The sequence below is a fragment of the Herpailurus yagouaroundi genome, unplaced genomic scaffold (assembly GCF_014898765.1).
Source record: "Herpailurus yagouaroundi ecotype Mexico unplaced genomic scaffold, PumYag 196, whole genome shotgun sequence".
NCBI classification, from domain to species: Eukaryota; Metazoa; Chordata; class Mammalia; order Carnivora; family Felidae; genus Herpailurus; species Herpailurus yagouaroundi.
In genome coordinates, this window is record NW_024412427.1 from 31,753,373 (window position 1) to 31,766,215 (window position 12,843).

The 12,843-nt window shown below is 41.2% G+C and overlaps 1 protein-coding gene across 5 annotated transcripts in view; it reads left to right on the forward strand.

Annotated features, from left to right (window-relative positions):
- The window catches only part of CFAP61 (cilia and flagella associated protein 61), a 281,759-nt gene that overhangs the window by 8,587 nt on the left and 260,329 nt on the right, over window positions 1-12,843 (forward strand). For all 5 annotated transcript variants that reach the window (XM_040447823.1, XM_040447824.1, XM_040447825.1 and 2 more), the window contains exons 3-4: window positions 8,384-8,534; window positions 12,545-12,621. In XM_040447823.1, coding sequence (XP_040303757.1) covers window positions 8,384-8,534; window positions 12,545-12,621 — 228 coding nt within the window. The remainder of the gene's footprint in view (window positions 1-8,383; window positions 8,535-12,544; window positions 12,622-12,843) is intronic.

Below are 12,843 nucleotides of genomic sequence, written 5' to 3' on the forward strand. Positions count from 1 at the left end.
TATCAGCTGCCAGTTTTGAGAATTTATTTTCTGTCAGGTTCTGTGTTTTGCCAATATTGTCTTATTTGCAACGCTGAGGTAGACACTATCCTGCCCATTTTACAGATCAGAAAATGGAGGCCTGCCGAAGGTCAAGCAGTTAGTAAGTAACAAAGCCCATATTTGCTCTTAACCATTGTTATTAAGTGTTCCTCTAAGCTTCAAAATACACATAGATTTTTTTTTCTCTGTTTTTTTTGGGGGGGTGGGTGGGGAGGAAACACCAGAATAGAAATATCCTATAATCTATTCCTTATTATTTTTATTGAAAAAGATGAAAAACAGCTCAAGTATTTTGAATTTTATAAAGCTTCATATTAAATACAACTGAAATGTTTAAACAAAGGCCAGCCTAAGACATTAAAATTTGTAGTTTCTGGTGATCACACTGATGAATGTAATGTGAATTGACACAGTTTTGTGGTAGAGCATTAGGGCAACATGTATAAAATGCTTTAAAAAAATATATATATATATCAATGAAGTTATTCCATTTTTTGGCACTTTGGTGGGTTGAAAACCTTAACAATGTCATCTGGAGGGAAACAACATGTCGATACACCCCACACATGCCAACCCAAAAGTTAAGGACTGTACAGAGAACATTATCAAAATGAAATCAGAAACTGTAGGAAAATAGCAGGCATCAATGCCACCTTCTCCTTGAGGATTTTTTCTACATTCTAGAAATCTCCTGCTTCTGTTTTGACAACTTTGCAAAGAATGTAAGATAAAAATTTTTTTTTTCAACGTTTATTTATTTTTGGGATAGAGAGAGACAGAGCATGAACGGGGGAGGGGCAGAGAGAGAGGGAGACACAGAATCGGAAACAGGCTCCAGGCTCTGAGCCTTCAGCCCAGAGCCTGACGCGGGGCTCAAACTCACGGACCGCGAGATCGTGACCTGGCTGAAGTCGGACGCTTAACCGACTGCGCCACCCAGGCGCCCCGCAAAGAATGTAAGATAAATACTCCCTCCACCTAAGGAGGGAAGTATTAGATCCTTTTGTATAAAATTGGGTTGTTCATTGTAAGGATGAATGAGACATCAACTCACTCCTGTAGTGTGAAAGTTAGGAAACTAGCCTTTTCAACTTCAGCATGGAATGAAGGGGGACAAATCCTTCAAGAATTTGTAAGCATGTGTTGATTTGAGTTCCATGCTAATTATCTGTGTGGCTTGAAAAGCTTCAAAACTTCCTAAATAATGAGTCCATTTTCAGACAAAGACTATGTTCATTTACCGATAGACTGAATAAAGGGAATAAAGTGGTGAATTAGATTAAAAGTGGTCACAGATTAGTAGTGTGTCCAGGAAACTGGTTGAAATAATGAAAATCAGGTCTGAAGGATGGAGCTTCAACTCAGACTTTAAATAATGCTCATAGATGGAGTTGTAAGTGATACACGCTCGCAGTCAAAAATCACAAATATGCGAGGTAACAGGCACCGTTAGTGAGAATCAACAATATACAGCAGAATCAGACTCTCAAAGACTTCAGATGTGAGTTCAGTCAATGAATATAAAATAACTATGTTTACTACATCTAAAGTGAAAAGATACATTTAAAAAGACCAAAAAAGTGAATAATGAGATTTGAAAAAAAAAAAGTCAAACCATCTAGAATAGTATAGTTAAAATTAAAAGCTCATTGGATGACTTAAACATTGTAAAAGACACAGGTGAAGACAGAAGTAGCAAATGGGGCGAGGAGGGGGGGGCAAATACCAATAAAATATCCAGATTCAGTGCAAAGAGGCAGACAAAAAAGTAAGAATGGAACAGTTAACAGTTGGATCTATTCAGACATCTAGAAGGACATGATGGGCAGTGGAAAAGGCCAATATTTGAAGAGATAATGGCTGACAGGTATAACTTTCCAAAATTGTTGAAAAGCACCAATTCTTAGATCCAGAAAACTGGATCCCGAACAGGATAAATACACAGAGAATTCCTCAGCTCATCATAATGAAACAGCAACACATCAAATCTGAAGAGAAGATCTGAAAAGTTATCAGGGAGAGAAGATAAATTGCCTGTAAACAATTGAAGATTAGGCTAATGGTGATTCTTACTAGCAAGCACGGTAGCCAGAAGATAGTAGAATGTCTTCAGTATTGGAAGAAAATAGCATCAAAGTAAATTGTGTACCTAGTGAAACAATTTTTCAATACGTAGGGGAAAATGAATGCATTTTCAGACAAGCAAAATACTGAGTTAGTTTACTAGTGAAATCTGTATAAAGGAAATTCCTCAGAATTTACTCTAGGCAAAAGGAATAATTTCTTAGCTGGAAGGCCAAGATACAAGAAGGAAAGTAAACAAATATATGTGTAAATATGTTGGTAAATCTAAGAAGAAAATCTAACTTGTATAAAGCAATAATGATAATGACTAATCTAATATAGATATTAAATATAAATAGTTATATGATATAAATAAGTTAGGTAAAATACACAACAAAAATAGATGAATTGGTTGGTGCGTGATTAGAATGAAAGTACTCTTAAGGTATTATTCAGAAGGAGGGTAGTATTCAGAGGTTCTCCCCCTCCCTCCCAGGAAGCACACAGCCAAGCATGTTATGGGGTAAATTATCAAACTTTATTGAAAGATCAAAGAAGACCTAAGTAAATGAAGAGGTATACCATGTTTTTGGATAGGAATATTCAATACTGTAAAGAAGTCAATTCTTCTCCAGTCAAAATCCTACTAGGATTGTTTGTTGAAGTTGACAAAGTGTGTGAATTTATATGAGAGAGCAAAGGGCCAGAGCCATTTGAAAGAAGAAAAATAAGGTGAGGAGATTAGCCCAACTAAAGACTCATGGTAGACATAGTAATCGGGACAGTGTGGTAATGGCCAAGGAATCAGAGCTCCCAGAGACAGACCCATGCATACATGAAAACTGGATGACCAAACCAGTGGGGAAAGAATGTGCCATTCAATTAATGGTGCTGGGACAATTTGTTACCCATATGGAAAAGAGAATAAATGTAAATACGAACCTCATGTCATACAAAAAAAGGAAAAAAGCAATTCTGGGTGAATTTATGACTTAAATGTGGAAAGCAGCTAACATTGTTGACAGAATCTTCTAGATTCCAAATTCATGTATCCAGCTTCTTGGTGGATGTCACCCCTTGGATACCTAGTAGGTACTTCACCGTTAGTTTGATCATCACCTGCCTCCAAACTACCCCATGTTTTCCCCATCTCGGTAACTCTAGCAACTCCAGCCTTTCACTTTCTTGGACCAAAACCTTGGTGTCACCTTCATACTTGCTCCTACATCCCACACCAGCAAAGCTGTCTGCTCCACCTACAGAATATATCCAGAAGCTGGGCTCTTCTTTCTACCTCGCTTCTCTTGCCAAGGTCCGATCCGAGCCTGGTGCACTTGAGTGTTACTATTGCCCCTTTCTGGTTTCTGCTTCCACCTTGGCATCAGCCCTCACCCATTCCCCCTCCTGCCCCAGCAAATTATTCTCAACATAATAGCCAGAGCGGCACCATTCACATCAACTGGATCCTGTCGTGCTCCTGCTCAAAACCCTCCACTGGTCTGCCACGTCCCTGCCAGGATCTGGTGTGGAACCCACCCTTTTCCTTTCTGACCTCACCTCCCTTGAGCTCCACTGAATTCCTTTATTTTTCCTGGAGCACCCCAGGTACATCTGTGCCTCATCCTACAGTTATGGAGTAGTCCCCGTTGCACTTGACATACTTGCACGGTTCATCCTCTTTCCCCTATTTTTCTTCACAGCACTTGTCCCCACCTGACATTCTGTGCATCTTAGTTTAGTGTTTTTGTTTTTTTGTTTTTTTTAATTGGCCTGCCTCCATCCATTAGAACATCAGCTCCATGAGGGCAGGGATCTTGGCCTGTTCTCTGCTGTATCCATGGAGCCAGAAAAAGCTTGGCACTTGGTATGTATTCAGTGAGTATTTTTTTGCATTAATGAATAAATCCACTACTAGGCATGTGATTGTGCAAAACCTCCCTAAGCCTGGAGGTTTTGCACCATCAGTTAATAACCTCATCTGTGAAATGGACAGTTGTACTTCATTTATAGGGTGAGTGGGACAGTGAAAAAAAGTTATTAAATGCAGTGCAGTGCCTAGCTCCTAGGAGGTGCTCATAGCTGCTGTATCCCCTTCCCTCTGGCTCTGCCTATAAGAGCAGGGACCAGGGTCAGATAGAGGCAAGCTTTTCTATTATTCTCCTGCCCTTCCTTTCTCAGCAACTCAGCAACCATAGAACAGGATGAGGCATTGCTTTATGAGTACAGTGGAATTCTCTTCCATATACACATTAAAAGAAAGCAACAAGTATTAGAACATGGTACAAAAGGAGGTGTAATTGCCTCTGAGATGGAAAAACAAGTGTTAGGGGCCACTGTATACCTTAATGAGTCTTGAATCTTTACGACGTGAATAAACTTCTGCATGTGAATAAATTATAATTCCCCAGCTTGGTAGCAGGTGTGCACGTCTGACTTGCCCCTCCTGGGGTGAAGTGTGTTACAGTTGGCTGTCCACGTGACCACCAGTGACCCATGTGATCAATTGCCAAGGGCCCATCCTTTTATGGGGTATTCAGAACATAGCATATGGGATGTGGGTGGGATTACAATTGGGGCCTTTCTACAGATTTTTTTTTCAAGAACCTTCCACAAGTCTGTTTTCTCAAATCCTACACACAAACACATACTAATTACCTGAAAGTTTTTGATAGCCAGTTGCTTTCAAAGAGCTTTGTACCCCTGCTTAGAGTATAAGGTCTTGGAGTGGCTGTCAGAGTACCTCAAATTTACATGTCTAATGTGTTTGTATCTTTTCTGAATTGGCAGATAAGAAAAGCATAACTTACACCATGTGGGATGGAGTAGTGAAATTTTTTTTTTTTAAGGTTAAAATCGTATCCTAATAACTAAAAAGGTTGTGACTTACCTCAGAAGCCAGCATATCTTTAGAAGTAAAAGTGAATTTACATTAAGGGTGCCTGGGTGGCTCAGTCGGTTAAGCATCTGTCTCAATCTCAGCTCAGGTCTTGATCTCAGGGGTGTGAGTTCAAGCCCTGCATTGTGCTCCACACTGGGTGTGAAGCCTACTTAAAAAAAAAAAAAAAAAAAAAAAGAGGGGCGCCTGAGTGGCTCAGTCGGTTGGGCGGCTGACTTCAGCTCAGGTCATGATCTCACAGTCTGTGGGTTCGAGCCCCGCGTTGGGCTCTGTGCTGACTGCTCAGAGCCTGGAGCCTGTTTCGGATTCTGTGTCTCCCTCTCTCTCTGACCCTCCCCCGTTCATGCTCTGTCTCTCTCTGTCTCAAAAATAAATAAACGTTTAAAAAAATTTAAAAAAAGGTAAATTTACATTTTCATCAGTGTCCTGGAGCTCGCCAAATAGCTGCTATCCAGCACATGCAGTCTTTCATTTTTCATGTTAGGTAAGGCCCATCATCTTTTGCCAGGCCAACCTCAAGGCTTAGAGCAGGTGGTTTCTTTTCTAGTTTATTGAATTTTGTTATATTAGCTGCCAGCTCAGTCACAGATACAGGGATGAATACAAGTGACCTCACCTAAAAACCCTGCTAAATGTTAGGGGAGAAAATGAGAAGATTCAGCATAGCAGATGAGTGGGGAAAAGGGCCAAAAGAATTGTCCACATCAAGTGCACATGTCACAGGACAGGGGGGCATGGGGGCAGGTGGGTGGCAGAAACCACGATAGGCTTGGGGAACACCTGTGATGTTTAATAAAGTGGAAAATGGGGATACAGTTTCACCAAGATTTCCATCAAGTGTAGTTAAATAAAATGAATTTTGGCTGAACTTGGAAAATTCTCTAAACAAGTGAACAAATGAGACATTAATGAAAAACAACAACAACTCTGATTTCACTTGCTGGATAATATCCTTGAGCTTTAATGTATTTTGTGTGAAATATATACATGTGTGTGGGTGTATTTTTTTAATTTGGCATATTTCAAAGAATAATTCTAAATCCAACTTTTAAAAACAAGCCTCCCTCTACCTTTTTCCTCATCTCTCTTTGCTCTCACAGTAATTTTGTCTGTCCCATAGAGGACAATGTTAAGAGGTAATAAGAACTGGAAATTATGTATACAAAAGGATAATGCTACAAAAGTTACTTTCTTGCACTTGGCCATTTGGAAATTGAAGTGCATTTTCCCATTGAAACGAAGTTATTCATGGCTGGCTTCCCAGGCAGACCCACAAAAGTCTATTTAATCTACAATGTCTGTGTGGTATAGTACTGTGCTAATTGTACTATGGAGCCCAACCACCACCCTAGGTTCCCATGGATAAATGTGTTTCAAGTTCAAATTGGGATTCCAAGAACACATTTCCCTTGTTGCCTGAGGGGATGGCAGCTGCCTTGTCCCAGCTCTTGCCCACTTCCTCCTTCATCATCATTGTCAGGTCCCATTCCCTGGGCATTTTCTTATCTGGATTAGAGTGAGGACTATCACTGTGGAGTAGTAGGTCATGGCTCTGGGAGCCTCTGGCAGAGGAACCCTGAGGACCAGGAGCTGGAGGGAGCCACTGCAGGAGTGGGAAGAAGGGTAGGGCTTCAGCAAATCAGAATGGAGAGGTTGGGAGGCTGCATCCTTTTGTTAATGAATCCCCTGTATGGATAGTATATTCTTGGGACCTGAGGGCAGTCTACTGTCTTCTCTGCATGATAGCCAGGGCTACAGTGGGGTCTTTGGGGCAGGTGCACCCTGAGGGAGTCCCCCATGGCTGAAGAGTGGGCTTCCTATGAGAGAGGACAGTGGCTGTAAGTGCTGAGATTGACATCTCCAGCACAGTGTTTCCCAAAGATGCCTATGCCTCTGATAGTGCCGAAGGCGATTTGTCTCGATACACGCAAGAACAATTTTTGTTCTAAATGTTGTATATTTTTATAGTTTTATTTATGGCAAGGGATACCGGTTTTCCATTTGTGATTTTGTTGTACATTTCCTATTGAAATAGTCTTATTTAAGCCAAAGTGAACTGATTTGAAGAAAATAAGTATAGGAAGTGCACAAATGTGAGAGACTGCAGTTTGGTGATTGGATCTAGTAAAATGATATGCTGTCAAGTGCGGGAGAAAAGCAGACTACAAACAGTATGGGTTGTGTGCCTCCATTTTTAAAAACACACAAAATACATTTCATTTGATAATTACTCTCAAAAAAGAGAGAAGTCTGGTGAGATAGAAACCAAAATACTGACACTGTTTGGTCATCTACAGGAGGTGGTATTAAGGATGATTTTTCCAATTGTTTTTCTCTTTTTGTGAGTACTTACTGGTTTTGATTGTAGTCACAATTCATTGCTTTTATGATGAAAATATAACTAGAAAGCATATAGCACTTTCTACTCTGTCCATTATCTTTTCTCCCCTTCCTTCAATTACATGCTGTCTTCTTAGTTTTGAAGGAACATTTTACATCTTTTTCCTCCAACTTAAGATACCAGTGGATTTCACTCAGTTGGAAAAGTGAAAACTGCATCTCAATTTGTATACAGTTGGTTCTCTGTGTAGTAAATCATATGCTGTCTCTAAGTCAGCACTCTTTCTGTCATGCCGGGCCACATGACAGGGTAGCAGTTGGGAAGGACCTGATCTCAAGATGTCCCTTTGGGATAGCCACCAGAATAAGAGTTGGAAGACCCTCGCTTCCCCTTCCTTGTGTTTATTAAACTTCCTCTGTGGCCTTAGCTTAAACCAGACCCCTCAGGGTCTCCATTTCTACAGCTGGGTCAGGTGATAGATTTTCATATCCCGTAAGAATCCATTGGCCCAGGGGCATGGGCTTAGGGTTTGGAAAAATTGGCTGAGATGGCTGACAGAAGTGGGGCTGAACTCTCAGCCTCACTGTTTTGCACAGGTGACCAACTCATCCCAGTTTGCTCAGAATTTGTAGCCCTAATGGTCCCATGTTTGGGGACCTTCTCAGCCGCAGGCAATCATGGACATTGGGCCACTCTAACTGTATATGTTTAGGCCAACACAGTGGAATTGGCAACATGGAGGATAAGGAAAACTGCAGTCAGTTTCCCTAATCTCAAAGGGAAGGGTATTGGACACTTCAGGCAAGTCTAACACCTTTATAATGAAATGTAGTTTTCAATAAAAATGTAGTTAATATCACAGATGTCCTGAAAGATCTGTTCTCAAAGTTGCTGCCATGTTGTTCCTACCTCTTCCAGAGGTTTCATACCTTATGTAGTGGTTGCTAGGCTTCAGTAGCCAAAGAAGGGGGAAAAATGATACCTCCTTGTCTCCCTTTTGGTAATCTTAGTCATGTGTGCACTTTTAATCATTTCTACAGGGAAAAGGCAAACCTTGCTGTTACCCTCTGCAATGACAAGGAGGAGATAATGGCCCAGGCTACCTTTGTGGACTATCCCAACTGGAATGTCTCCAGTCAGGACAACTGGGTATCCGTGTTCCGGGAGCTCGACCCTGAAATCCCATGCACGGTAAGCAGTTACACACAATGCTTATTAGAACAGCCTTAATTTTGAAGGGAAGTTCTATGTTTGCATATATGTCTTTCCAGTTTTGAGACTAAGTAGTTGAAAACTCACAACGGAAGGTATGTGACATTATGACAGTTAGAAATGAAGTTAGCTGGCAGGGAGGAAAGATGAGTCCAAGAGCATCCCAAGAGGGGATAGGAAAAGGGAGGTAATAGTCAGATCAGTCAGCTGGTAGCAAGGCCGAGGTCATGCTGTGCTGGGAGGACTAGGAGGGAGCAAGGAATCAGTGGGAGCGTTAGATATGTACCTCTCAGTTCTCCACACTGCTCCCAACATCAGTGTCCAAATTCTTTTTTTTTTAATTGTCTTTTTATTGAAGTATAGTTGATACCCGGTGTTACCATTAGTTTCAAGTGTACAGCATAGAGATTGGACAAGTCTATATGTTGTGCTGTGCTCACCCAAGTGTAGCTACCACCTGTCACCATGCAACTCTATTAACAGTACCATTGACTGTATTCCCTATGCTGTACCTTTCATCCTTATGACTTGTTCATTCCATAACTGAAAGTTTATACCTCACACTCCCCCTCACCCATTTTGTCCATCCCCTACCACCTTCCCCTTTGGTAACTACCAATTTGTCGTCTGTTTCTGTTTTGTTTGTTTGTCCATTTGTTTTTTATATTCCACATATAAGTGAAATCATTTGCTATTTATCTTTCTCTGACTTATTTGACCTAGCATAATACCTCCTAGGTCCATCTGTGTTGACACAAATGGCAAGATCTCGTTTTTTATGGGTGAGTAATATTCCACCATATATATGTACCACATCTTCTTTATCCATCCATCTATATCAATGGCCACTTCGGTTCAGTGTGTGAAGTCTTTGGAATGCTGGGAGGGTACCTGCCTTTACACTTTTTACACCGTGTAATGGTGATAGCAGAGCTTCAGGTTCCTGTTGCATTCTGTAACTTTTAAGGTGTCGTTCTAGACTCTAGCTCATTCGATGTCTTCTAGCTGTGGGCACGTTACAACTTGTTGGCAACCCGACTTGGTAGCTGGTGCCAAGTCTGAGCTTTCCCTGCCCTCAGCCTGCAAGAGCCAAGCCACCATGTGGCCCCAGTTCTGCGGAGAGCCAGAGGCCACGACTGTGGGTAGCATGTTTGCCTGTTAGTGGAATTCAAGAATGTGGCCCCAGAGCCCTAGGGAATGCCAGTTGTGTGAATGAGTGAGTTTTTCCCCCATATACACCTGTGTGCATGCACAGTACATTCCCCATGTGTACCCCAACACATTATCCAGCATTTATTCAGCTACATGATGTCTCCCCCTTGTCCTCTACTCCTCCTGTTCCTCACCACCCCAAACACCCAGTTATCATATTCACAAAAATTATCTCAAACTTGGAAATAAGCCAAGTGATGCTTTCAATCCAAGGCTTGTATCTTTGACTTTCTGTTAACTGAGCTATTGTATATTGTACAGTTCTATAGGAACAGTGATTAGCTTTGTAGATTTTTGTCCATTTGAGGTGTAAATGATTTCTGTTTGGTGGAAGAGATAACCTCAAAGGCTATGGTTTATGGCCTCATAGGACATTAACCATTTTATATCTAGCCTAGCAACCTTATTCTAACATTCCCTCATTAAAATACCTAAAGTAGCCAGCTCCTCAAGTGCAACGAATTGTTTTTATCATCTTACTGGTTGCCTCATTAATTGATGGGTTGAATAAATCTCAGACATGTGCTCATTGTATGTTTGCATTAGAATCATGATTTTACCGTTTTGAAAATTATAAATTAATACCATTATTCATAAATATTTCCTCTTTTGTCCCTTTGTTCTCTTAAGATTGTTTCTCTTTCAACTACTTTTAAATTCTGAGGTGCCTGAGTGGCTCAGTTGGTTGGGTGACCAACTTCAGCTTAGATCATGATCTCGCAGTTTGTGAGTTCGAGCCCTGCGTCAGGCTCTGTGCTGACAGCTCAGAGCCTGGAGCCTACTTCGGACTCTGTGTCTCCCTCTCTCTCTACCCCTCCCCTGCTCGTGCTCTGTGTCTCTCTGTCTCTCAATAATAAACAAACGTTAAAAATTTTGTTTTAAAAACTACTTTTAAATTCCTACAACAGTATAGAGCTTAGCTATCCAGTATGGTGGCCGTCAGCCATGTGTAGCTGTTGAGCACTTGAAATGTGCTAGTATGATTGAGATGTGCTAGAAGTGTAAAACATACACTGAATTTTAAGTATTTAGGAGGAAAAAAAGAGTGTAAAACACTTCATTAACAATGTTTATATTGATAACTTGTTAAAATGATAATTTGAGTCTGTTAGGTTAAATAAAATATATTGAAAATTAATCTTACATGTTTATTCTTTTTCTATATGTCTACTGGGAAATTACATATGTGACCTGTATTTGTGGCTCAAGTTATTTTGTTATTGGACAGCATTGATATAGAGCCTTAAGGCCTAATGTATTACTAATCCCAGGGGTATTTGCAACAGAAGTAACTAATGATTTTTATCTTAAATCTAAAGAATAAATCTTGAATTGTAATATTCTTGGTGGAAGAGAGAATTTGGAAGATAAATCAGCCAAGTAATAAGCCATGTACTCCTAAGGCTGGTCCTATTCAGCATGTAAAGCAGATGTTAAGTAAGATGGTTGTGGGATTAGCTGATAACACATGGAAAATGCATACAGTGGTGTTGTGGCTGTTCCCATCTGGACTGTAGGGTTTGTGTTATTGGCCTTTTGGGAGTTTTCAACTCCTGAACCAAACTCATGATTCTTCTCTTCCCATTTTATGTTTGATATTCCTTCCAAGTATTTCTATTTTATTCATTTATTTTGAGAGAGAGCACACACATGAGTAAGGGAGGGGCAGAAAGAGAGGGAGACAGAGAATCGCATGCAGGCAGGTTCTATGCTGTCGGCACAGAGCCTTACTTGCCTGACTCAGGGCTCAAACTCATGAACTGTGAGGTCATGACCTGAGCCAAAATCAAGAGTCAGATGCTTAACCAACTGAGCCACCCAGGTGGCCCTCCTTCTGAGTATTTCTAAGGCATGCGCTATCCAACAGGAGGGAGACCAAGGCACGGATGTGCAGGTGGTAACCCAAGGCTGTCTATAAAATTGCTCAGAAAACAGGAGGCACTTTCAAGCATTCCTGTCATCCTGATCTAGGTGCAAGCACCACCCTCACCAGTTAACTAGCCTCACATTTGTAGTATCTCTAGAATTTGAAGATTTTCCCATAAACACAGGGGTACTGAGTTGAGCGGACCAATGTGTGGCTGTATGGAACAGCTGCTCATTATTGAGGCTACTTAAAATGTCTTCAGAATTTAGGGGACAAAGTTCTTTAAAAACTTGAAAGATTTAGCCTGACAGTCATCTTCGAATCTTGCTACTTTGAGTTTCCAGCTCTCAGGTTTTCTGTATCCCAAGAGTAATATTTGATTCTGACTCTGGGAATGTTGAACAAAACAAGTCATTGGATTCATAACGTGGCATCTGCCTTCCATCCTTCAAATTCATAAGAGAATCTTTCTCTTGTGTCACTTGAATAGAGCAGCAGCTGCTGACTCAAGAGCCCTGGGGAAAGGGTGATTGTCTTTCACTTGGCATAGACACCCCCGAGGACAAGACTACTGAGTTAATAATCGATTTCACTCCCCTGCAGGCACTTCCCTGCCCATAGCCCGTTTGTGAGGGCAGGAAGATGCGCTGGATGCATTGGACTCATTTACAGTCCCTGTTTCCTTGAATAATTCTAAGCTAGGAGGACAGAAGGTAGGGAATGGAGTCAGGGAGAAAGCTTGAATGCTGCCTGAGTGTCTCATCACTTCAGACATAAAATATCACCCACAAAAGGGGGCAGCTCTGAGTTTGCGGCCGCCCCCAAATCCTCCCCCCCCATCTCCCAACCCTGTTCTGACATAGCCTGAATGGTGACTCAGCTTTTAATCATGTGCTCTTTTCTTGTGCAGCCTTTGAACACGTTGTTCATGCACCTCTTTGTGGCCGTGGATGAATATTCTGTTGGCTGCTGCAGAGAGATTATTCGGTGAGTGGCTGGGGTCTTGCAGATGGTGACATCAGGGGGCTGGCAGGCAGCACCATAGACAAGACACGTTAATGCCAAAATGACACAAAAGAGATTGTGTGCATAGTTTAAAAATATTTCCAAAGGACATGAAATTCTTTGAGGTGCTTAATTATCTTGTAATTCATGGCTGTATTAAAGCATCAATGTGGAATAACAGTGACATTTCTGAAAGAAAACAGT